Genomic DNA, 26,478 nt, shown 5'->3' on the forward strand with positions numbered 1-26,478 from the left:
GGGCCCAAATGAGGTCAAGGATTTAGGGCGAAACATCAAGCAAAAGATCTTGACCAAGTAAGGGGGAAGAATAAGATCAAAGAGATGAGATTTCTAATGCAATGATCCTTATTAAAGCTGCTAACCAAAGGAAAACTAGGAATATTGGTTCTTGAGCTAGGGCTTGGCAAAATTGAGATTCAACCGTTGGAATGGCTTCAAAATTGGAGGAACTCTGAAGAACACACAAACACAGCTCTGGACCAAATTTTATCAAGTTTGGATTGCTACAATTGATTTCATGTGATGCCTTAGGAGACAATAGGGTTAGGGCTTAGAAAAGGAGAAAGAGGGGAGGTGAAAAGATTTTCGTTTAGGTGATCACCAAGGACTAGTCTAGTCCCTAGTCTATTGGGAGAATGGAGCCAATGGGATTTCAATGTTTAGAGTTTTTTTACCAAATCAAGGAGCTCCCCAACAACTTCGCATAGCACTAAAGGCAATAATTGATGACTTATCAAGGTAATTATGAAGTTCATATACCCCTAGGAATATTCATTCACGATACCAAGCATGAAACATATGAAAAACCCTCACAAAATCAATATTTAACAAATTCACATTTCCATTAGGGCAATAACTCTAGCTTCGTGAGCGAAATTTTCATATATTATGCATGTGACAAGAAATAGAGAAATAGATCATGAAAAGGCACTTACAAGCATAGCGAATATATCCAATTAGCAAGAGAGAAAAAATCAAAGTTCCAAGACCATGAGAAGCTTTCCAAGTATGAAAATGCATCAAAGATATCTAATTCGTTTTCCAATAGCTATAGCAAAATTTAAAAAGAAACAATGATCAAATCCAAGTAATGATCAAATGAAATGATCATCACATCAATATATATCCTCCTCTAAAGGGTTTTGTTTTCCTAACTAGACCTAGTGATGCTCCAACTAATAAAATAATGTGCAAAAATAACATTCCTTGGTGACAAGCCCACCAAGATAGCTCCATAATACAAAAATAAGCCTCTCAAGAAGGAAAAATGATAGATGCAATGGGTCGAAGGCCATTGAAGAGGCCTAGTGGAGTCCATTGTGTGCCAAAATGAATAGATGGGCTACAAACATAGTGATAAAGGAGGTGGCTCCTTGATATCCAAGCAAATGACATGTGGTGCCCCCGAGTGGTTGTGGGGGCACAATAACATCCTCATGGGTCTTCAAATGGATCAAACAAACTTATATCCCATTTGTAACGGTTGGAAGAATGATGCAAACCCTCCTTTTGTGTGGTGCAAGAGTGTAGCTGGCTACGCAAGGTGGTCTAGCTGCATCATCATTGTCAAATAAATGGAACACAAGCAAACAACTGAAGGATCTGAAGGATCCATGATGGGGAAATCTACTCTTTGCTATGATGGAGGCCTATGGTTCTCCATGTTCACCCTACAAATGCCAATATGACCCTCTGGAAGACTTGGACCTTGTATATGGAGACCAAACCCATGATGAAGACCCACCTACAATCCTATATAAGATCCAATGTGTCCTCTCACCTTCTACTACAACAAATCATTAGTGCAATTGAGTAAATGAGTTTACAAATCATGGAACCAAGTGGACACTTCATAGTGGCATGCACATCCATAATGGGGTTTAGAAAGTACAAGTGTCTCCAAGTTCAGGAATAAGGTTAACCAAGGACCCTATTAGGTGGTTTCGACCTCTAAGGGGAGTGACATGTCCATGGTACATCCATCAAATGGTAGGTGGCATGTGATATAATGAATGGAACAGAGTGGGGCATTAGGGAAAGGCTTCAAGCTACATGCCACAGTTCAAGGGTAGCTATGATAGGGGAAGCCCACACTTGGGTGTATGAATGTAGGAGGGAGCAATCATGGTACATGAGTTACCTTGGCCTTTGTTTTTCTACTTCATATGTTTTTTTGCATTTATTGTTTTTTTTTTGTAATAGCTCGGGGCTTTAGGGGATGAAAGCATGATGTGACAAATGTAGCAGTGAATACCCCTATAAGGTTGGGCAGTTCATTGTCCACCAGGGGTTTGGACAAGCATGTGTTCCTCAATGATGTAAAGGGGCTCATATAGGGGTCCTAAGAACCAAGGTGATAGTCATAATGATAGGGGTAGAGCTCATGTTTGGATTTTGCCCATGTGCTAAATTTGTATGTCTCGACCATATTCACATTGTATGGTATGTTTCCTATTGAGAGTGGCCAAATTATGTTTTTTCTTTTCTTTTTAGCTGCATCAACCTCCGAGGCATCATTCCAGACCTGACCCAAAGTGTAAAAAAGGGGAGGGGGAAGCTAATTCCTTGTGGACCGAATGGACAAATGTGTACCCAGATGGGAAATTTGGTGAAATGGGTTACAGTAAGTGGAGGGGAGTGATGTATGTGGTGCCGCAAAGTGGGACCACACAACCAAAATCGGGTTTTTCCATGTAGTGTCACTCCTAAAGCTAGTAGCCAATAAAGGAGATCCCACAAGACTGAGGTATAGGGTTAACCATCAAATTGGAAGAGGAGACAAGAGTACAAACCAAGTTTTGCCGAATCGCCCCCACTAATCCATCCCACAAAGTGTCCATGATAAGTAAACAAAAATACCCATCTACATTATGAAAGCCTTACCTTTGGGCTTGGAAGACCCACCTTCAAACTTATGATCATAATAAATGGATGAAGGAGCATAATGGCTGGCTCAGGTGCCGGAGCTGGTGGCATATCGAGCTATTTGGTGGCTGCCGTCTGAGGATCATCTAGGAGAAAAATTTTCCCCTATCGATATCACCCATAGGTGGTGGGTAACAATATCGTTGAGAATAATTATGAGCCATAGCATGGCCAAACAACGACACTGATTGTGGCATGCATTCTGTGCTTACAAAAAATGTTGCAACATGCGGGAATAAGAGGTAAGGCACAAGCTTTTTATTTACCTATGCTTGCTAGTGTCTTGTTATCTTTTTTGTTTTTAGATTTTAAAATGAATTTTATGGATCATTTTTGAAGATCTGTTGTTTATTTATCTAGAGTAAATAAATAGATTATCTAGACACTTGAATCTTTTATGAGATTTAGATTTTAATATGGATGGGTTGTTGACTATGCCTGCATTTGTTTGAGTTCTGTTGGATTTGCACTGTGTGTATATTTATGATTAATCATGATTAGTTGAAAACAAATTTATACATTTCTTAATTCTTTACATGTTTCTTTCAATATTATGGTGGGTTCTTGTTGTCTCTTGTACTGTCCCCAGAAATTTGGGGTGGGGTTGGCAACTTTCCAGCCAATCTGGAATCTTGACTTCTCAATCTGACATCGGTGAATTGTTGCTTCATTTGATTCATTAAATGAATATATTGGCTTGATGGTGTAGTCTTTCAACTAAAGGGAATGTTTTTAATGGTCTATTTTTTGGTGCCAATTTTGTGGTGGGTTGGGACTCTTTCCAGCTAATCTGGAAACTTGTCTTCTGTCTCCAACCTTCATGAAGCATTGCTTTATTTGAATCTTTAAATGAATGTATTTGGTTGATTGTGTGTAAACATGCAACTAGATTGTATGATTTCACTAGTGTAATATTTTGTTGCCAATTTTACCTCTCAGGAAGCAATGGAAAAAGCAATTAAAAATAAAGTTGCCAAGGCAGTTGTGCCAGCTATTGATGTAATGTTTCAAGCTGTCAGGTATGAAGGAGTTTGTGTGTTTATATCCTCTCCTAAGTTATGCTCTGTGAACTACTGTGATTCCACTGATTGCAATGAAGCTCCTTTTTGACCTTCCAAAAATATTGTTTTTGCTAACAAAAAATTATGGCAGTGAATTTGGGACTAAGGTTGTTCCTCCAAAGAAAATACTGAAGATGCTACCAGAACTTTTTGATCACCAAGACCAAAATGTGCGTGCATCAGCCAAAGGTCTCACACTAGAGCTCTGTCGATGGATTGGAAAAGATCCTGTGAAATCAATTTTATTCGAAAAAATGCGAGATACTATGGTTAGTCAAAATTCAATTAAGTTAAAGCTTTTGAATATTCTGGGCTGTTATTTCATTGGTTTTTTTTTGTTATTTTATGACTTGTATTGTTTTTATTTTTCCTGTAGAAAAAAGAACTTGAAGCAGAGCTTGCGAATGTGGTTGGGTCTCCAAAACCCACCCGTAAAATCAGGTAGAGGTTTATGTTTCTACTTTTGATATCGAGGTTTGCTTGAAGCATCACATTTCCATGTATGGTGTTATATACATTTGTGGCTGTTGGTTGTCACTCTGCTAGTAAACTAACATTCAGCAATACTCTTTATTGCCCTTCGTACAAGATAGTTAATCTTCAGACTTTATTAGATATTTAAAATTCAAGCTTCTGCAAGTTCTCTGAAATGAATTTGCTTGTTTTATTTTTCTCTCAGGTTTGCTGGTATTGTATTACTTGTCGTTTCGATAACTAATTGTGCAGGTGTAACATATTATTTCTATTGGTACAATGATATGTTTTTGCCTAGAAACAGAGCTAACAGAGTGTATTGAAATACCATGCATGTACAAGTGTATTCAATATAACTTGTGAGTTTCTGTATCAGATCAGAGCAAGACAAAGAAATTGAGCAAGAAGGTATTTCAGAAGTGGCTGGGCCTGGACCCGCTGAGGAAACGGTGGCTTCAGGTAATATATGTTGTTTAATATTTTTTAAATGTATGATTTATGCATTCAGAAAGTGTTTGTTTTTCCTTGGTGTTTTTTTAAGTTACATGAATTTGATATTTGTTCTGTCCGGATAGTTTATTATATGATTTTTGAGTGTTTTTTAATCTCTTTTGAAGTTGTAAACATAAAGCCAAAAGGATTTATATTTCAAAATTTTTATCTGTTAGGGCCTCAAGAGATTGATGAATATGAACTGGTTGATCCGGTTGACATCTTGACTCCTTTGGAAAAATCTGGCTTTTGGGATGGGGTGGTATGTAATTTCATCTCTCTCTCTCTATCTCCCTCTCAACTGCAATTGTGTGTTATTTAGCATGTATCTAATGAATGCCTAGAGTTGAGCATTTCAGGATTTGAAGTATGTTTCTTTTTTTTAAATCTGGTCATCTCATATTATTATTATGGGATTTGAATGTCTAAATGCTCTGAAGTTGTTTTATATGCTTTTGTAAATTTTGTAGAAAGCTACAAAATGGTCTGAGAGGAGGGATGCAGTTTCAGAACTTGGCAAGCTTGCCTCAGCCAAAAGGATTGCTCCAGGGGATTTTTCTGAAGTGTGTAGGACATTGAAGAAGGTAACTTTTAGAAATTTAGAATCCAACCCTTGTTGATATATTTCCTGCCTCAGGTGTTTTAAGTGACAGCAATAGGCTACTCATTTTTATCATATCTTGGAACAGCTTATTACAGATGTCAATATAGCAGTGGCAGCTGAGGCTGTCCAAGCAATTGGGAATTTAGCTAGAGGCTTAAGAAAAGATTTCAGTGGGGGATCACGATTGCTTCTGCCAACTTTACTGGTGAGTTGTTCTGTTTTTCTATGCTCTTTGCTCTTTTGCATGTGTGAAATAGGCTGAAAATTTCAGTTATTGTAATATTCATAAAAAATAACTTTGTATTCCCTAAAATATGTATGGTTCTAACTTTTTATGTGTTATTTCATGGATATGTAATATTTTTTGTTCTTGGTATTGCTGATTGATAACTTGAGGTCATGTTTTCGTGGATAACAGGAAAAATTAAAAGAGAAGAAACCAGTCATGGCAGATGCTCTCACCCAGAGTCTTCAGGCAATGCATAAGGCTGGTTGCATATCACTTGTGGATGTAACTGAAGGTTAGTGATTTTGTAATCTTGTTATTTTCTAAGATTATATTCTTTAACTGTATGTGATCTGTAATTGGGAGCTATTTCAGCACACCCTGATTGGAAGCACATATTTGCTGGCTATCTCTATTCATATTAGATAGGAACTAGTGCTATGGAAGGTCAGGCATAAAAAAATCTAACAATGCAATATGCATGTTTTGCATCCCCAAAGCATCTATCTGCCCCATATTTCTGCTGGCAATTGGAACATGGTTACTGAAGCAAGATATATACTGGAAAGCTAGGGATATATGCTGAATTTCTTGCATTCAAAAATATTTTGTGAACTACATGCATTTGCATTTTAAAACTAATTGTCAGATGTAAGTATGTGTATGTGTGGAGATGATACCTTCGTGAGAATATTTTTCTCCCGGAGGTTCATTATGAAATATTAATGCTTTTTTATGATGGCCAAAGCCAGAGGTATGATAGATTAGTCAATTTTGGGCACTAGACTTGTAAGTGTAACTTTGATCCTTCTTTGTATTGACATCCTATAGATCAAGATATTTAAAATGTGTTCTTGCACTTCTGGTAATAACACTTTATAATGGCGTGTTTAGCTCTCTAGTACAAGTACAACATGTTGCAAATTTGGTCCCTATAATATCACTTTATTTCAGATGAAGTAAATGAAACATTCTTGAAACTTTTATTGTGAATCAACACTTAGGGACTCTGGTAGAAATCTTATGGGAATTTTGCTCATCTTGGGTGATAAATAACATAATTTATACCTGGAAATTTTGAATACATTAATGTAGTAGCATCCACTTACTATTGAATCTGTCCAATTCATAATTTTTTCAAACACAACAGGTTCTTCTCCATTGGTCATGCTTTCTTCAGAATCAGTTAATAAAATTTTCTTAGGATTTTATATTTAAGTTTATTTCTATAATATTTTAAAATAATGGCTCATTAGCTCGCAATTTGCCTACTGAAAAGCAGCCTCTTTGTTTCTGTGCAATGTTACTTGAAGGAGCTCGCATTTTGCAGTATCTTTTAACTGTTTATGGTGACTTTGACATTAATAACTTATCTTATCACAATCTGATCGACCATGCAATTTCAATTGTGAAACCATAAACATAAACATTCCCAAATCATGCAACAAAAACATTTACAATAGCTGATTATAGAGCTGTCAACAATAGTAGAAAATGAAAGCAGAATAAACTCATCTTTCTTTGCTCAAAAGCCCTTTCGGTCACTAGGTGTGTACTGGAAGGCTGTTCCTTGGTTTGTCATCGATATAAGTTGTCCCTAGGCGTTCATCTGCCTCTACTTTCCTTCATTGCCTCATCATCAAACAACTCAATCAATTTTTATTGACTAGAATCATAATTGGGTCCTCAGCAACATCAAACTGTTCTTATACAGCCCAACAAACACAACTGGAGGGCTCACACGAGTCAATAAGGCTGACGTACAATGCCTTCATTCAACATTGTCCCATGTGCATGACATGCCAATCATGCCTGCAAGAGTTTTTCAACAAAATAGTCCAACGATGACTGTGACGACAATGAATCAATCAACAAGAATAAATAGATGGTCTGTATGAATGTACAGTCTGTAATACTCATCAATCATAACCAATCATCAGTCAAACCACAATTATTCCTTGTAGTTGGCATTTCTTTAAAATTTTGCCTCTTATTCTTGTATAGTCGATGATACAAGTCTACACAAAGTCGTCATGCCCCACTTCAGATGCTGTGATGACCAATCATCAGTCCATCCACAATCAATCCTGGTAATTGGCACTAGTACAAATTTTGCTTTTTATGCCTATTATGCAAAGATGTTTAAGCATCTCTGTTACTATACCAACAATTTTGACCCTTGGCTGAAGTCGTCTCTTTGAGAAGGATGTTGATATGGCAAAGAGTTGTGTTCTTGCTCAACTGAAAGTGAAGGATGTGATTCTTGCTCAACCAGAGGTGCAGGGTGTCCCTGCAAAAGATCATAAATGTCACCTGTGTCTGGCTCGAGCTTGCTATCATCAACCAAATCAATAGTTGATGTGCGTTGTTCTATCTGCAAGTTAGCAGCTCAGTAGAAAGACATGTAGCAATATACAAAATAACACTATATAGAATAATTGTAGAGGCACAAATAACCCTTCTCTCTGGACACGTGAGATCCTTTGACTTGATTGGCAGTGTGTGGGATCAATTCACACCCTGGTCGAGCTTCTTGCAAATGCTTTTGAATGATTCCCATGTTGATGTTGTGTTGTTAAATTGTCATCTCCTTCACAGGTAGTTTGCTCTCCAGCCTTTGTTGCCAGTGCTTTATCTCAACAAGTCTTGCTTTTTTCCATAGATAAGACATGTTAAAATATTTATATTAATGTCTGATGAATGACAACAAAAGTAGGTCAATGGGATTGAAGAGTACAACCAGTATGAATAAAGCATGGGAGTGCAAGAATAATTTCTAGAAAATGTTGAAAACTTGAAAGTAGTATAAAGAAAGAAACCTACATAACATTACAACGAAGTTATAAAACCATGACAAGGGTATGGTAATACAAATCACTAAGTCAGTTTTTCCAAGTCTGGACAGGTTGATAACTCAAGAACCTGGAGAGAGAGAGAGAGAGAGAATGGGGCAGTTGCTCACCGTCGGAGTCCTTTGGAACCATTTGGAGGTATGACTATATGATTATGGGGGGGTGTATGAGCAAAGGATATTCTAGCATCCAAGGTGTAAATGAGGAAACTTCAAATGGATCCCTGGCTGCTCTTCTATGTCTGGGAGAAAGTTTGGTTGGGAGGTGCTCTACTCTAAATCTGTCTGAAGCTCATCTCTCTAATGCTCTGAGAATGTGTGGCCTGATGTATGGACTGGGACCTGTGAATTGGTCTTGATAATATTGGTTGGTCTTCCAAAGGGTGAGGCTGAGGAGAAACCCAGGGTCTAGCCATTCTGCTATCTGGTGCTATAGTATTTGAAGGTCTCACACATATGATCGAACAGGCATACACCATAAAATAAATGATGTCAGATTGATTAGTTAGTCACAGAGCACACGAGAGTGGGATAAGGTTCACACAAGAATTATGCTACCTGCTTTGTCATGAATTCATTAACTGAACAGCCTTATTCAGTTGACATGAGCAGGTCCATGCACTAGTCTCGACTCTCAGACACTACCAAGTCGATGCTCCAAGGCATCAATAGGAACAACTATTGAATACCATTTGGACTTGTAAAGATTTAATAAACCATACATGCATAGATATGTGGCCGTTTTGAGGATTATCAATAGTATCCAATCCTTGACGTTTTCTTTGTAATGTTGCCATTAACTCACTGTAAGCTTCTTGCATGCTTCCATTGTCATCACCAAAATCGCAGGAATTAAGTTTACTCCATCTGCAGCACTATTATGGTCCCCATGCCCCAAAGCTGCAATCAGTTTTTTCACAAGTTTACAATTATTATACACTGAAGAGATAGACCTTTGTACATTAACTCATATTTTCTCTCTTGACTGAAGGAGAACTGAAAGTTATTCAAAGTTGTCAGATGTGAATCTCAAAGATGTGGACTTGGATGCCCTCAAATATTTGATGGCCAATGTCTCTTTGGCCTCTTCTGCTAGCGATCCTCCATGTTTGGGACGACACATCCATGCTTAGGTCCAAGTTGGTTATGGGAGGTTCTTCTCCTTTTGCTGTTGGTGGGCAACATGGTGCTACATATCTTTCTAGCCACCATAACCAAGTCCAGGTTGGTTATGTAATGCCCCTCTTAGAGAGATTACCCTTGTGATGAAATGCTGTGTTAGGGTTTCACACAAATAGATGACAGAATTCTTTTTAGTAACAGAGTTGCAATACTTCATTAAACTAGATAACTGTGATTGTGTGCATACATAATATTGTAAAAGATTCAGGCAACAGTTATCTCAAAAGTAACCACTGTAGAAATGAGGGCCAATTTGACCAATCACAACAGATTCACGATTCCTTTCATGTAGTACAAGATCCACAGTTTTCCAGTAGGGACAGTAATACAGACTAATATTTTTAGGCATACAGCTGTAGCCACTGCACTATTATTCAAAAACAGAAGATTGCAAAGTTTGACCAAACCTCCTGCTCTTGCCGCTGTGTCTAAGGTCCAGGCTGTGGATACGAGTATATTGTTTTCTCAATCAATGCTTTTGCTGAATCCTGTGCTTGCTGTCTCAGTTTTTCACCCCCAAATTGCCCTTATATCATCACACTGCATCACCAGATACTCTCCGCCTCAGTCGTCTACTTTGCTGCCCCCTTGTTATATTCTTTTTAAGAAATTACTGGTAATAACCAGAGAAAATATCAAGGATTTGCTTCATAATTTATGGCATGAATTTTTATCCCAAAATCACCGTAAAATTTCACAATTTCATATAATACGAATCACCAACAAATTTAATAAGAATTTTCAATGCAGAAATTATATGAACTGCTGCAATTCTGGCAATATTTTATTAATGAATTTATTGGAGGGAATTTACATAAACTTTGAGGCAAAACCTGATTGAAGGACCCCTGAAAACACCGCCTCCTGAAATCCTGCTAATTAAGCCTATAAAAAAGGGAAATTTGACCCTCTCACAACAAGCAATTTGGCTCCAGCAAATAAACTCAGCCCCAGCAATAAACTCACTCCGGCAAGTAAACTTGGCCCTGGCAGATTAACTTGGCCTTGTGAAAAGTACTTTGCCTACAGTAAATAATCTCTCCCCAGCAAGTGAATTTGGCCAACAATAAATAATCGTGGCCCAGCAAATGAATTCGGCCAACAATAAATAATCTTGGCCCCAGCAAATGAAATTGGTCCCCAGTAAATGGAAACTCAGACTCCAGTAGTTTTGGCTTCCACAATGATGACTTCGAACTTCAGTAAATTAATAAATTCGGACTCCACGATGATGGACTCGACCTCCAACAATTAACTCAGCCTCAATGAATAAGTTTGGCCTCTAACAATACACTTTGAACATGAAATGACAATGTGCAAAGCTCAGAAAATTAACCCTTCAGCCAAGGGTCTCTCTGAAAAATCCGCTACAAACACCTGCAAATCTCTTGGCTGCATAAGTGTAAGATCAGAACTAATCTCACCAAAGAGCCAACTAGGGTGGCGCTCGAAGTCCACTGAAATCAGCGGAAGAGTTTCACTTGAAACCCTTGTGAGACTCCCTTGAGCCAAATCAATTTTCAGAGTAATGATGAATTGAATAGAATGATTCAGAAGTGACCCCATCACCCTTTTTGAAGATTTGTTGGATCTTTCTTCAATCTTCTATAAGCACCTTATTATTTTTATTTTTAATTGATGAAGTCACCAAATGAGCTTTTCTTATTTTCTCTAAGTGATGTTTTGCCCATTTTGGCCGCCTTCTCCAATTAAATGATAAAAACACTTTTCCCTTCATATATTTAATAATGCGACTTTTTTATTAACTAATTAAAGTCACTTTTAGCCTCGGAAAATGCTTAATTTGCCACCATGATCACACACAAACTCCTTTTACTCATCTTGCCTAGTACATCTTTTCATCCCAATTCCATTGAGCTATTACATTAGATGTTCTTCCAACTAATCAACCCCAAAAAGCACCTTAAGATAAAATAATTAAAATATGCTTCATAATATCACCATTTTATGCGAATTGTGGGAATGTAATGGAACCAAGGGTTAACAATGGGAAAATGATCTTGATGATGAAAATGGCAATTGATCCTAGTTGGACTTGTTGTCGCACAAAATGTCTAGTCACTGTGACAACCACTTAGATTGGAGGTTGTCACATTGATTCCCAATATCTTCGTTTAAGTTGTATCCCAACATTACACTGGGGGGTAGACCCTACGGAAATGGATGGAAGAAGCACTAGTTGAGAACCAACCAATCGAGGAGACACAGTTGAGCGGCCAAGTACTTTTTTGGATCTAACAAGACTATCCTATATGAGAATGCAATTCCCATGACTTAAGTGAAATGTAAGAATCATGGTTGATTTTATTTAAATGCCTATTTGAATTATTGCCTCTGAGCTTTGTTTGTGTTGAGCCTAAACTTTATAGTGAATAATAGAGAGAAGTCAAGGTCAATGTTTTAAAACTTCGACTCCGACTCCGACTCGGCCGAGGGTCGACTCCGACTCTGACTCCGACTCGGTATCGACTTGGCCGGCTCGATTTCAATGACTCGGTCGTTGTAAAAAATACATTAAATATTTGTTTTCTATAATAACACATAATTTTAAAGATTTTCATTCATGTTTCCAAACACATAACATTAGAATATAGATAGAAGACAACATATGATCAAAGTAGGCTCATGAATATATCCATTATATCAAAATGGCACCTAGTGCATTGTCCAATACATACACGATGATGATATAGAGATCAAAACAAAAACACATAACCAAGGAGGCTATAATGGCTTCTACAACAAAAGTCTGTGACCAGTGCTACTGGATACTGCTAGAGTTGCCAACATCATCTGGTTCAGTGTTACTTGGGAGCGGGAGCGAAAACGGGGAGAGAGAGAAAACGGGAGTGGGAGCGGGAGCGACATTTTCAGAAGCTCTCGGTTTGGGAGCAAATCTTGGAGGAGTTCGCCAACCAAGGTCACTAACATCAAGGTACATAGAGGGATTGGTGCTCTTCATTAAATACGAGTTCCATACCCTAATACATGACAAAATTCAATGGAAACATTGCAATCCCCCAATCTTGAAAAACTGATAAGTCTGCTCGATTTTGAATGAAATCTAAAATTCTACTTTCTCCATATGAAATCCAATGAGGCCAGAACCACTCTCAAACATCTTGAGTCATTTCATGGTAATGTTAAAAATTTAAGTAAAAGGATGAAAATGAAGATTAAGGAGAATAGCATATCAATACTAGGAGAGGGGAATGGACCCCAAAGACCAACAAACCAATTAATAAAACCATTTGGAGTCCCCCACACTCAGAAAAACATAAAAAAAAATTGCGTTTTTGGGGGTTCACTGTTCGCTTTCCTTGACCAGGCCGGGTTGATATGGACTCGGCCGAGTCGGTTCCGAGCCAACCGGGTTTAAAAACACTGGTCAAGGTGAAGCACACGAGGGTGTGATTAACGATCATTTTCCATGAAATATAATGTATTCGGTGCCTCTGGCATTGCACAGATTATGGCTCTCACAACTGCAAGGCCATAGTTGTAGACATTAAATATATTAGATTTCTCAAGAGAAGACTCAAAGGTGTTCTTATCTTCCTTTCAACCAAGCTTATGTTTGGAGGTTGATTATTAAATGCAAAATTAACTTAAAATGTGGAATGCAAGGAGAAATTAGAAGATGAATAGTGAAACGAGATTTGAAACTTAGGATCACTTAGATTTACGATTTATTTTGAGTTATATCGCCTAAACAAAGCTTCAATTTCAATTACGAAGACAAATGCCCACTTTCACATTATGGAAAATATGACTGAAACAAAATATTCAATTTGCCACAAATTTGCAATTCAAAACTTATCGAAATTTCAATACCCAAATCTCAAAATAATTTATCTAAAGATGCCCAATATGCAATTCGATCATAAGCTAATCAATTATATTCAGCGCTAGGCAAATGAAATAAATTGTTTTCAATGCTATCAGCTCAAAGAGAAAGATCCTTTAGACAATCACCCTTAGATGTTTTTAGCGAAACAAAAGCCAATCATAAAATATTACTTCTAGGACTGCAGATGTAAAATACCTCTGAAGCTAAGGTTATATGTAATTTTAGATCATGAAAATAGCAAACACTAAATTTTTGAATCTTAGTCCCCAAAGTTACTTTTGATATAACCAGTAATGAAAATATTGAGGACAACAATGAATTAAATTCTCGTTCAGTGCTTTAACTTGAGAAATGTATTCATAATAGCAATAAGTTACCAATGAATTCAGGATGCCAAGTCAATGCTCAATCAATCAAACAAATTTTTCCAACTAATGATGCAACCAAGTATTATGATCAGACTTCAAAGCACCTTAAGGAAAAGAATCATACTTTTAGTTTACCCTAGCAGTTAATGTCACTGTTTAATGCCCACAATTGAATGCCCAAATTCTTTCTTAATTTTTTTTACATTTATGTCATTGTGGTTAGGATGGATAAAAATTCGAGTTTCAGGGCCAAAAGGCCACTCCAAATCAAAGAAATTGATGTTGTGTTTGGGTGTTTTAAGGATTGAATAAAAGTACGGATTGGAGAGAGGTTGCTACAACAACGTGGAAGGGAAGAGGGTTAATGCAACAAGGAAAAGGGAAGGGAGGGTTGCATTAAGGAAATGAAGGGAGAGTGAAAGGAAGATGGAAGGAAGCGCTGGACAGTGAGGGAAGGCAAAAGAGGAAGGAGCTTGGACAAGGCCGTGAAAATTAGTGAAGAGGGTTCCGCTAAGGCAGAGTTAGATCTGTGCTTGCACAGGATGAAAATAAAACCCCAGATCCCACATATATACAAAACGTAAACTAAATCCAAATACCCAAATGTTAGAAAGCTGAAACTATATTTTACAAATCTCAGATCTATTCAAAGAAATTATAGATCTATTAGATTTAACGAGTATGAGTTCAACTCCGCTCCCAGATTTGTAGGTTTAAGCTCTCTCTAGTGAGATTTATCTATTTAGCACAAATGATTGAAGATAAATAAATTTTTTAATATAAGTATTAGCACATAAAATCCTTGCAAGAGGAAAATCGTTAGATAATCTTAGGATTTTAATTAGAAAGGCTATTCAGATCTTATGCCTTAGGAGTCGACTGGTCCAACCGAGGACTTCCCCAAACGCCAAATTTTCTGAATACAAATGATTTTTGCACACTTAAGATTAAGCTGTTAAATCGATAGAGATATAAAATAACAATTTGATTTTCAAGGATTAGAGATATCTGCTGATCAAATCAAATTATAATGCTACTTTAAATCCAATAACTTAAGCAAAATACTTGTGCAATATTAAAGCAACATTACCATAAGAAGTCATAGAGAAACACTGCGATTGATGAAACTCCAAAAACTTTGCGTTATTATTATTCTAAAAAAAGATTATAATAGAGTTTCAAGAGCAATTACATGACTCAATGATGAGATCTTTTGATGTGACAAATGACTTTCAATTTATAGATAAATTCTCCAAATGGCTAGTAGGCTTCATTCCTGTCAAAATAATTTCGATCGTTAATAAAGATCTAATTATCTTTTAATCATCACTGTCGAAATTATTTAATTTTGAGGAAAAATTGAATTTTTCATTCAATACATTTTTAATCAACTCAAAATTAATTATTTTGAGTTGATTTCATAAAAAAATTGACTTTGACTTAACTACCAAGGTCGAAGGGTCCAAAATATTTTGAAAATTTCAATATTCCCTTGGTCGGAGACATCCAAAAATTAATTCTTTTAGAACCCACACATTTTTTAATTTGGAGAATCTATTTTTCTTAAGATTTAACTTTGACTCTAAATATTTAAATTTTTGGCTTGAGATTTTTAATTTATTTTTGCTATAAAATTAAATTAATTGACACATGAGGAGATTAATTATTTTATTCCAACCCTTTAATATTTTATTATCGTGGCTAAAATATTATTTTGCCTAAGATAATTACATTTAACCCATGAAGAGGGAACACTTGTTTGTTATAGACCCTCAATTATATATCCAATTCCGCGACTCAAATATGATCTAGTAGATTAATTGATTTGTAATAAGATAAATTAGCTAATTAGCTAAAATTATTCCCAAATTATTTCCTACCAATCTTAGATCTTTAGTTTTTTTTCCATTATTGTTGCGAAATGCTTCCTCTACTTGTAGCAACAATATCTTACAAAGTGTAATTACTTTGTTCTCTATGTGACAATATTGAATGTAATCTCCTCTTGAGGGGTTTATTGGACCTTTTAGATTGCTACATCTATGCTTAATCACTTAGGTGGTTAGCGGTTTGTTGATTAGGATCTAACATTTGATATATTCTATATAGACTGATCTTTGGGATCTTCTTATGGAGGTATGCTTCATTGTTTAGATGTGTTTTTGAATGTCGTTGATCCACTTGCTTGTTGTGACCTCAAAATCTTGCAGGCCTTGTGATGGGCTTCACAAGGCAAAGGCTAGACTAAAACACGATAATGAGGTGGATGCCACTGTCATCTCTACACTCCATCTCTTGCTATTTAGTTGAATTTCACCACATGAGAGGCTTCCCAGTATAGATCGCCTAAAGGTATTCTAGGTTGATAAGATCAAGGTGATATCTTAGGAGGCTTAACCAAGTTACTCAACACTAGGAACAAAGCAAAATTCTTTGTATAGGGGAACATCATACCTATGGACAAGCCTATGGAGAAGGGTTTGTAGCTTAGGGTTTCAAATGTAGCTCAGTAATGTCACAACTTTTTACCACATAGATTGCTAGATTTAGACATTATAAGTTAAAGCAAGGTGAGAGAGTCCCAAATTAGCTCTAATATTCAAGCCCTAGTTAAATTTTGGCGTAACACCCTAGCTTTAGCAACTTCTGTTAATATTTTAAGGTTTTTGATCATCAAGATGGTTGTAGTGCCTTTTCTCTAGTTGGGTAATGGGGGAAGCCCTAGCTTTCACTTGCTAATCCTAATTATCATTTCTTGAGGGGAGAAATTCACTAGGAGTTTTTATAAGGAGTTGAGGTATACAAGAATTAACAAGCATTTCATGTAAACATATACATTCAGACAAGGGAAATAAAAACCCTAGCAATATTCCATTACATGCAATAACCATAAAAGATATTCAACCAAAAAACTCGTAATATATCCAAGAACATGCCTTCTTTCAATTGCAAAATGATGATGTTATGTAAAAATTAGTTAGTTTAGGTTTATTATTTAATTTTCAGTTAAATTAGACGAAAGGGCACGATCATAAGATCACACCCTTTCCCCAAAGGGTGTCCATGGCAGTATATAAGCCAGGAACCCCATTTGTAAACACTCATCATCTGTAATTTCATCTTTTAATAAAATATTTATATAAATAAATTTGTTATCAAGAAGTTTCTACACCATTGGTATCAGAGCGGTTCGGTTCTCAGGCTGTACTCAGCTGTCTGCTCAGTCGAGTTGCAACCCAAACCTCGCGTCCCGATTTTTTGCCCATCTCCATTCCCAAACCGCGCTGCTATCAACCTATGTTGCTATTCCAACCCGCGTCAATCGTTGAACCGACACCTTCGTCTGTCAATTGTCCTTCGACACCTCCTTCTGTCAATCATCCATCGGAACGTCCATCTGTCAATCATCCATCGGAACGTCCATCTGTCAATCCCTGTTTAGACGTCGAACCCTCTGCGGTGATATCTGTGGGTTCCATTGCGGTGAGTTGACGGTGTTTGTTCATTGCGGTAAGATCGACCGTTGGTCAACCCAAGCGTGACTTTTCAGTTGGACGCGACTATCCATAGAATATATATATATAAGCGTGGCTTTTCAGTTGGATGCGATTGTCCATAGAATATATATCTATATCTATATATATATATATATAATTATAATTTAATTATAAATTATATAATATATAACATTAATTTAGTAATAAGTTTCATATATATATATACACAAGGTTAATTAATTAAATTTATTTTAATTAATTAAAAAAACTTTATGTCATATACTTAAATTAATTAATTTAATTTAATTATATTAAAAAAATTAAAATTTTAAGCTGGCAGATAAATACACCCCCCCACAAACTCGCTTAATGCCGACAATGACAATGGCGGATTTCCAAAAAGAATTGTTGGACGCGGAGCATAGGATAAGTAACAACCACGATGAGGTCAGTAAAAGATTAGATGAATTCAAGATCAAGCTTGAGGGGCAGGCTGACAAATCGAATAGAAATAAAGATGGAAAATCAACATGTCCAAACAGAAGCATACATCAGAGAGGTCTTAACAATGCTGAAAATTCTGTGTAAAAAGGCGAATTGTACACCCGAACAACTACTAAAAGAAAATGAAGAGAATCAAGAACACATCTCATCAGATTCAACAAAGTCAACAGACTCATGAAAAAGTTGAATCCCCACAAAAATCAGTGACACCCCACCAAGAAGTGAGTAACACAACCTTTACAAACTAGTAACTTTGGGATACCTTTACCAATCAACACCCTTTTTTCGCTCAACCATTGGCAACATACCAGCGAAGGGCAAATGTCGAGATGCCTAAATTCGATGGAAACAAAAAAAACAATGTTGCATGGATAAGCAAAGCAGAAGAATACTTTGAGATATATGACATCAATGACGATGATGAAAAGCTCAGGCATGCATCCATGAAAATGGAAGGAGAAGCATATAATTGGTATATGTGGTGGAAAAAGACAACACAGGTCATTAGCTAGAGAAAATTTAAAGATGCATTTTTTTTAAAGATTCCAAGGTGTAAGAGAAGAAGAGTTCTTCTCAAAACTCATCAAGTTACGACAAAAAGGAAGTGTGGACGAATACACTCAAGAATGGGAGACCTTAGTAACACGAGTACCTGGGTTATCAGAATCTCGTCTAATTCAATCATACGTCTCAGGACTCAAAACCCATTTACAAGTAGAACTTGAGATGCATGACATTTCATCAATAGAAGTAGCAAGACGAAAAGTAAAAATAGCCGAAAATAAATTCGAACAAATATTTTGGTCAAAATCCGAAAAAACATATTCAAGACGAAGAACACCTCAGTATGCGGATGCAAAAAATACAAGATATGTTCCACTATATCGTCGTGAAGATGAAAAATCTAATGTGGAAATGCAAAGGATAAAAGAGGGTAAATGCAAGTGCTGTGGTGAGAAGTGGGACCCCAAACATAGGTGTGCTAAAGGAAAAGAACCAAAGAACCTATATAATTGTGAAGCAACCAATGATTCAAACAATGAAGACTTTGACATAGAAGAAACATAAGATACCCTAGAATTCTCACCAGAATTAGATGACGAAAGTATTCCGCAAGTGTCATTATTAGCCATGACGGGTATATCACAAACTCAGACCTTAAAGTTAAAAGGACACATAAAGAAGAACAACGTGGTGGTTCTCATCGACTCTGGCAACACACAATTTTTTAGATGCAACTGTGGCAAAGAGACTCAATATTTTTTCATTTCCCTTATCAAACATGAAGGTGATGAAAGCTGACGGTAAGAATATTGAAAAGGTGGGGAAATGCCATAAGGTTAAATTGTAGATTCAAGACTTCAATTTAGAGTCTCCGTTTTTCATAGTACCGTTAGGAGTAGTAGATGTAGTCATAGGTATTCAGTGGTTACGAACTTTAGGTACTTGTGCTGCCAACCACCAAGTACAATTTATAAAATTCAAATGGGGAGGTCAGAAGTACAAATTACACGGATTCCAAGCACCAGAAAATCAAATTGTATCATCACCGTAGATGATGAAGATGATTCGAAAGGGAGCACCCGCTTATGCAGTACAATGTCATCAGTTAGAAATGTTATTTGAAAATCTGACCAGTGAAGAGTCACCAAAGATACAAGATCTAATTAAGAAACATGAAAAAGGATTTCAAGATGTACCTATGAAGATGCCGCCTAATAGGGAAATTGAGCATACAATAGACGTCAAGGCAGGATCAGACCCGGTCAACATCAAGCCATATCGATATCCACGTCACCAAAAACAGAAATCGAGAGATTAATCCAAGACCTCTTAAAGTGTGGAATCATCTCGAAAAGTAAAAGTCCTTATGCTGCTCTAGTGGTGTTGGTAAGGAAGAAAGATGGGTCATTCAGGCTATGTATTGACTATAGGGGATTAAACAAAATAACAATTAAAAACAAGTTCTCAATCCCCTTTATTGATGAAATGTTTGATGAGCTACATGGCGCAAGGTATTTCTCAAAATTGGACTTAAGATCAGGCTACTATCAAATTAGAATCAGATTAGAGGACATACCAAAAACGACATTCCGAACACACGAAGGTCACTATGAATTTAAAGTAATGCCGTTTGGATTAACCAATGCACCAACAACGTTTCAAGCAACTATGAACGAATTATTTCTCCCAAATCTTAGAAAGTTTGTATTAGTATTTTTTGACGATATTCTAATTTACAGTAAAACTTGGAAGGAGCACTTGCAACATTTGGACAAAGTTCTTACACTACTTAAAGAACACCAATTTTATGCAAAAAAATCCAAATGCACCTTTGGAAAGGAAGAAGTAGAATACCTTGGACACATTATATCCCATGAAGGCGTAAAGGTGGACCCTAACAAAATCAAAGCTATAAAAGAATGGACCAAACCTGCTAATATATCCAAGCTAAGAGGGTTCTTAGGTTTGACTGGATATTACCGAAGATTTATTAAAAACTATGCACATATAATGTACCTCTAACAAATCTTTTAAAGAAGAATTTGTTTCTATGGGATGAGGAAGCAGGAAGGTGTTTTGAAAAATTAAAGGAAATTATGTCTAATGATCCTGTATTAGCAACACCAGATTTTTCTAAACCATTTATCATTGAGTGTGATGCTTCCGGATTTGGTATAGGTGCAATATTAATGCAACAAGGACATCCTATAGCTTTTGAAAGTAGAAAGATCAACAAAAGAGAATGCCTCAAATCCACATACAACAAAGAAATGCTTGCTATCATGCATGCACTAGCGAAGTGGAGGCAATATCTTTTGGGAAGTAAGTTTTCTATTCGAATAGACCATAACAGTCTCCAGCATCTCCTTCAACAAAAAACACTTTCCGAAGAACAACAAAAATGGATTGAAAAAATAGCCGCTTTTGACTTGGAAATACTACATAAAAGAGGTAAAGACAATGTAGTAGCAGATGCCTTATGTAGGAAAGATTAAGAACTAACACTACTTAATTTCAGTTGTTGTCCCTGAGTGGCTTAACGAAATTCGAAGTGAGTATGCCAAGGATTCAGAAATAACGGCAATAATCAATAACCTTCCCAACAACTCAAAATTTGAGTGGAAGAATGATATCGTATGGTATAAGGGAAGAATCTATCTAAATACAAATTCCAAGTTTAAGTTTAAGATACTCAAGGACATGTAGGATTCTTTAAGACTTACTACAATGCACGTCAATCCTTCTTTTGGAAGGGAATGAATCGTGATATTCAGAAGTATGTAGCATAATGTGACACATGCCAAAGGAATAAAAGTGAAAATATTACGACACCAAGATTATTTCACCCTTTAAACCTTCCAAATCAGAAATGGGAAGAAATCTCAATGGACTTTATCGAAGGATTACCAGTATCTGAAGGCAAGGACAAGATTTTCGTAGTAGTCGACAGACTCACCAAATATGCTCACTTTATGGCAATAAAGAAGTCATACTTAGCAAAAGAAATCGCTAGAATATTTTGCAAAAAATATATATACGTTACACGGTTTTCTGAAAGTCATTGTGAGTGATAGAGATGCCAAGTTCAGAGGTAATTTCTGGAAAGAATTGTTCAACAATATAGGAGCCTACCTAATTATGAGTTCCGCTTATCACCCTCAAACAGATGGCCAAACAGAGGTTGTCAATAAATGTTTGGAGGCCTACCTACGTTGCTACGCTACAGAAAAACAAAATAAGTGGGCTCAATGGTTACATCTTGCTGAGTGGTGGTATAATTCTACTTAACATACATCAGCAAAAATGACGCCATTTCAAGCTCTATATGGGTATGAACCCTTGAAATGGAAGGATCTAGCTATTGTCCAGACAAATCTACTTGCTGTTAAAGATCAACTAGAAGAAACCCAAAAAATCGTCCAAATATTAAAAGAAAACTTGAATAATGCAAGGAATCGTATGAAGCAACAAGCAGACTGTAACAGAACCGAAAGAGAGTTTGAAGTTGGAGAATGGGTATTTGTTAAGCTCCAACCATACAAACAATTATCATTAAAACAGAAAGGAAAAAACAAATTGGCACCAAAGTTTTATGGACCTTATCAGATCAACAAAAAGATTAGCCAAGTTGCGTATGGTTTAAGCCTTCCAGAAACAAGTCGTGTTCATAATGTCTTCCACGTATCTTGCCTTAAAAGGGCACTAGGTAACAATCAAACAACGCAAACAACGCTTCCATCCTTAGATGATGAGGGAAGAGTCATTTTAGAACCAGAAGGTATTTTGTCTACTAGAGAAAGAAAGCTTCGATATCGTACTATCAAGGAATATCTGATCAAGTGGAAGGACTTACCCGAAGAAGAAGCTTCTTGGGAGAATGAAGCATTTTGTCAACAACATCTGTCGTTACGTATGCTTTGAGGACAAAGCATTCTTTCGAGAGGAAGGCAATGTTATGTAAAAATTAGTTAGTTTAGGTTTATTATTTAATTTTCAGTTAAATTAGACGAAAGGGCACGATCATAAGATCATGCCCTTTCCCCAAAGGGTGTCCATGGCGGTATATAAGCCAGGAACCCCATTTGTAAACACTCATCATCTGTAATTTCATCTTTTAATAAAATATTTATATAAATAAATCTGTTATCAAGAAGTTTCTACACCAGATGTCTCCACAACAAGAATTAGTCTCCAATAGCAAAAATCCACATAACATCACATCTCCACAAGTAGCGAAGAATAAAGAGCAACGCTGAATCTCTCTAAGAGAGGTTGAATTTGCACACAAGTGATGATGAATAAATGAGAGAGGTGATCCTCTACTTATATGTGGTCTACCACCTATAATTTATGATTAAAAGCCCCTACATAAGTTTGATTTTTGAGTAGACAAATTAAGATTGGGTTAGAAGCTAACAATTTAGTTCAAAAACAAAATATGCCAAAATAAGCCCACATGTGTGAGCCATAAGCCTAAAAAGGTGATGATGTCAATACCCTTTTAGTGCTCCAAATGCTCCATCATGTAAAAAGAGGGTTGAAAGTGTCTACAAGCGTCATGATCATCCCCTATTTGAGGAAAAGGCCTCAACTCAACCCTCAAAGCAACTCCATATGTCCAAACTCTAGCTATAGGTGCTACATGTCAACTCAGGGATGCTAAGTTGACAACTTGGTGCCTTCTTTCTCTAGCGTTGAGGTTCCATCAATTGCAACAAGCCCTCCTCACTCATCATGAGGGATGATCATCTTCGTCAGGCCCCTAGATGATGGGATGCTCATGAAGTAATGTCAAGGCCTGCTTGGGGGCATGTTGGGTCCACTGGTACATCATCAAGAATCCTCTATGCTAGGAAAGAGGAGCTTAGTGTTTTGGCTTATGAGGGTATGCTATGGAATATGCATCCACTGCTTAAATCATTGTAGTGCCCAACACTTTGCTATAAATGGGCAATGCTGCATTTGCCAAGTCATCGTGCTCTCTGAAAATGTAATGTAATGCATTGGCAACATGTGCCCTCAAGGCCTTTCTTCCCTCAAGGCCTTTTTGCTTTGGACTACCTTGAAAACCAACTCAAACTCAAGTGAAAGCAACGATTAGTTTGATAATGCTTTTAATTGGTTCATAACTCAAGAATCAAAGCTTGCTATTTATGATATAGCATTTTTTACACCACATTAAGATGAGGCAGATTCTTGCTCATTAGGGTTGGGACATGCAAGGGTTCCTTTTCATGAGATGGAGCACAATATGCTCAAGAACTGGGTGATAGCTAATGAGGAGGGTATAGTTCATGCTAGGCTTTGGACAATGTGCTAATTAATGTCTTGGCCATCTTGTGCATTTTTTTTCTTTCATTGTTTTGTGCTTTTTCATTCTTTTAGCTGCATCCACCTTTAGTGCAATGTTTTCCAGCCCTACTCAATGACGTGGATAAGAGAGTGCCAACTCCCAATGAACTGATGACAATTAACTTGAAGATTGGAGATGATATCAAGGAGAATAAGGTGACATGGAAAATGCTAAATATGGCAAAGGAGAATGGATACACTATTTCAATCCAAGTCTTCCCTGTAGTGCCCTCTTATAACCCTAATGCCTTAGGGGAGCTCCCACTGGACCAGGGCTAAAGATTAACCCCTTGGTAAGGTGAGAGAGCAAGTTTACAGTCAAGATTGGTCAATCACCCCGATCACCTGTTTATCCATACAAAATCCCCAAAACATTAAGTGAAAACACTCGATTGCAAAATGATCAAATTACCTATTGAGTGGGAGCCCACCTTCATCCTAGATGAATGCCAGATAGTGAGAGGTGTATGATTGTTGTAAATGGCAGAGGAACTGGCATATATCATTCATCAATGAGAAAATGTGTCGGGCTGCTGGCTGGCTAGCTATCCAACATAGGAGAAAAGGTGTTATCTTAAGGGGTTAACTATGTTGGTGCCTAACAGTTACCATGGGCTCATTTAAAAATCCCAGCACTTTCATTAGAAGAAAGGAAGTCTCCATCCTACCCAAGGTTCTGCACCTACTTCATTGCTTCCATTGTCCATCTTTAAACCAGGCCAGTGTCCTTGAAGAGGAAAGGTTAGAACTCGAGCTCTCCACATCAGGAAAGCATTTGTTGTTGATTTATTTATCCTCCCAATCCAATCTGCCAAAGAAAGGGGATCAATATATTCCTCTTTAATCCCATGTCACCACATACATTGAGTATTGAATTTATTATATAAATCTGAAATTCATTTATATACAATATATCTATTATATTTGATTTATTTTATGTTTAATAAAATATTTTATTATATATAAATTGAAATATAGTTTAATGACATACGCTATGTATAGCTAATTCTTGAAGTTTTGTTTGCAAGGAATAATCAATATTTGTAATTAGTGTAACAAAAATATATTGTCAGATGTGCATGGCATTCTGAAGTGCTTTTAAGCCATTTACATGTTTGATCCATCATCAGTTACATTCAGAAAAGTACATTAATCTTTCATCTAGAGACCAGTGAAAGTCTTATCATACAAAACACAGGATAAAAACTGTATGGTTACAGTTAGGTCCAAGGTTTATGATTATACTCTGCTGTACGTCCATTCTGGATCATTAAAATGTCCAGACTCTGGGGATCTCATTAAATCCCATCTCCAACTTTTGAGAGCTCATGTGCAGCACTGTCCCTGCCCCTGTAAATTTAGGGCATAGATGTATATTAGAAAGGTGTCAATTGACTGAGAACTTCATCATACAAGGGTCATCATGTAAAAATCTTGAGACCAATTTCTTTGTGCATCCATTGTGCTACCAGCTTTGAGTCTGGAAAAAATTGTAATTGGGTTACGCTATATCCTTGTGAAAGTTTCAGGACAGATTCAAAGCCATCGATTCACGAATGTTGTTAGTTTCTTGGTCAATTCCAGCTTTAAAAGAAATACTGTTATCTGAAGATAAGTATAGTATGTTTCATGTCTCAGAGGGCTTCCCCTGGGAGGCACCATGAAAAGATAACCATGGAATATCCTTTTAAGTCACTTTGTCTTCAACACGAGAGTTTTGTGCTGAAGTTGAACCTGTAGGTAGGCACTGAAAATATTTGAGAACTGGACAGCACTTTTGAGAGGAAGTGTGACTTTGTTTTCAAACAGCTATAGATTTCTAGCAACACATACTGCCTAGACTCTGTTAAGTGGAAGTGCTTTGATCTTGGAAGTCTCCTTTCCATTACACCAGGTTTTGAAGGTCTCTTCGAAACTTCCTCCTCTCAGAGGATTCCCAATCCCAAATAATTTTCCACTTCTTCTGATATACCTCCTTGGAGTATGGACATTCCAGCATGGGATGTCTTTGGCTAGGTGAATTTCTTTTGAATTTCAGTGTCATTCAATTTAAACACAAACATGACCCATGTGATTGTGCTTGTGTTGAAGTATTGGGAAATCTTGGTTTCACTAGCTGTCCTAAAGAATGGTTTACTTGTTTAAGGAGCCACGATTGAAATGACTCTATGTGATGTTTAATACAACTAAGATTCCATTTTAAAAGAACAGTCATAGAGCTTGTGATATTAAGACATATTTACATGATACAAATTAAAGTTTTGACTCTTTAATGAGATCGTTTTAGGTGAAAATTCTAGGATAAATACAGGCATTTTTTCTTGTGGTGGTTACCATAGAATCAATGCCTTTGCTTTTGGCCCCTGTTTAGACCCATTATTGAAGAGCATTCAGATGTAATGCACGCATAGGATGACTTCGTTTGCAGTTTTCTTGTGCTCCACTAGTGAGTACTTTTTGTACCAATATATAACTCATCACAGAACTGAGGATTTTCTTCTAAAGTAAAATTTAGAGACGATAAAAAATGAGGAGGGTAGAGCGATATTTTTCTTCCGCCCAGTGTTACCAAGATCCAGCACATATAACCAGCATGATCCACCTTATGGAGACATGACATCTATTATGGCCAAAACCAGATTTCAGAGGGCCAAAATGTAAAATGTGAATTTGCCACCTCTTTGCTAAACTATCCCTGAAGTTAAGTTGGATGTCTGTGAAATGGATTTTCTATTGCCATCTACTACCATAATTGATTTTACTCCCCATATCTTTTTGTAATCATGGTTGAGCTTAATACTTTG

At 36.8% G+C, this 26,478-nt stretch overlaps 1 protein-coding gene across 1 annotated transcript in view; it reads left to right on the forward strand.

The window, feature by feature from the left end:
- LOC149173801 (protein MOR1-like) overlaps positions 1–26,478 on the forward strand; it is a 163,508-nt gene that overhangs the window by 32,600 nt on the left and 104,430 nt on the right. Inside the window, exons 4-11 of the mRNA XM_089424746.1 lie at positions 3,628–3,707; positions 3,841–4,018; positions 4,126–4,190; positions 4,600–4,682; positions 4,892–4,977; positions 5,186–5,299; positions 5,405–5,524; positions 5,738–5,840. Coding sequence (XP_089280872.1) covers positions 3,628–3,707; positions 3,841–4,018; positions 4,126–4,190; positions 4,600–4,682; positions 4,892–4,977; positions 5,186–5,299; positions 5,405–5,524; positions 5,738–5,840 — 829 coding nt within the window. The remainder of the gene's footprint in view (positions 1–3,627; positions 3,708–3,840; positions 4,019–4,125; positions 4,191–4,599; positions 4,683–4,891; positions 4,978–5,185; positions 5,300–5,404; positions 5,525–5,737; positions 5,841–26,478) is intronic.

The sequence above is a fragment of the Pinus tabuliformis genome, chromosome 4_2 (genome assembly GCF_031772625.1).
Source record: "Pinus tabuliformis cultivar Carrire ecotype Pingquan chromosome 4_2, CPIR1, whole genome shotgun sequence".
NCBI lineage: Eukaryota > Viridiplantae > Streptophyta > Pinopsida > Pinales > Pinaceae > Pinus > Pinus tabuliformis.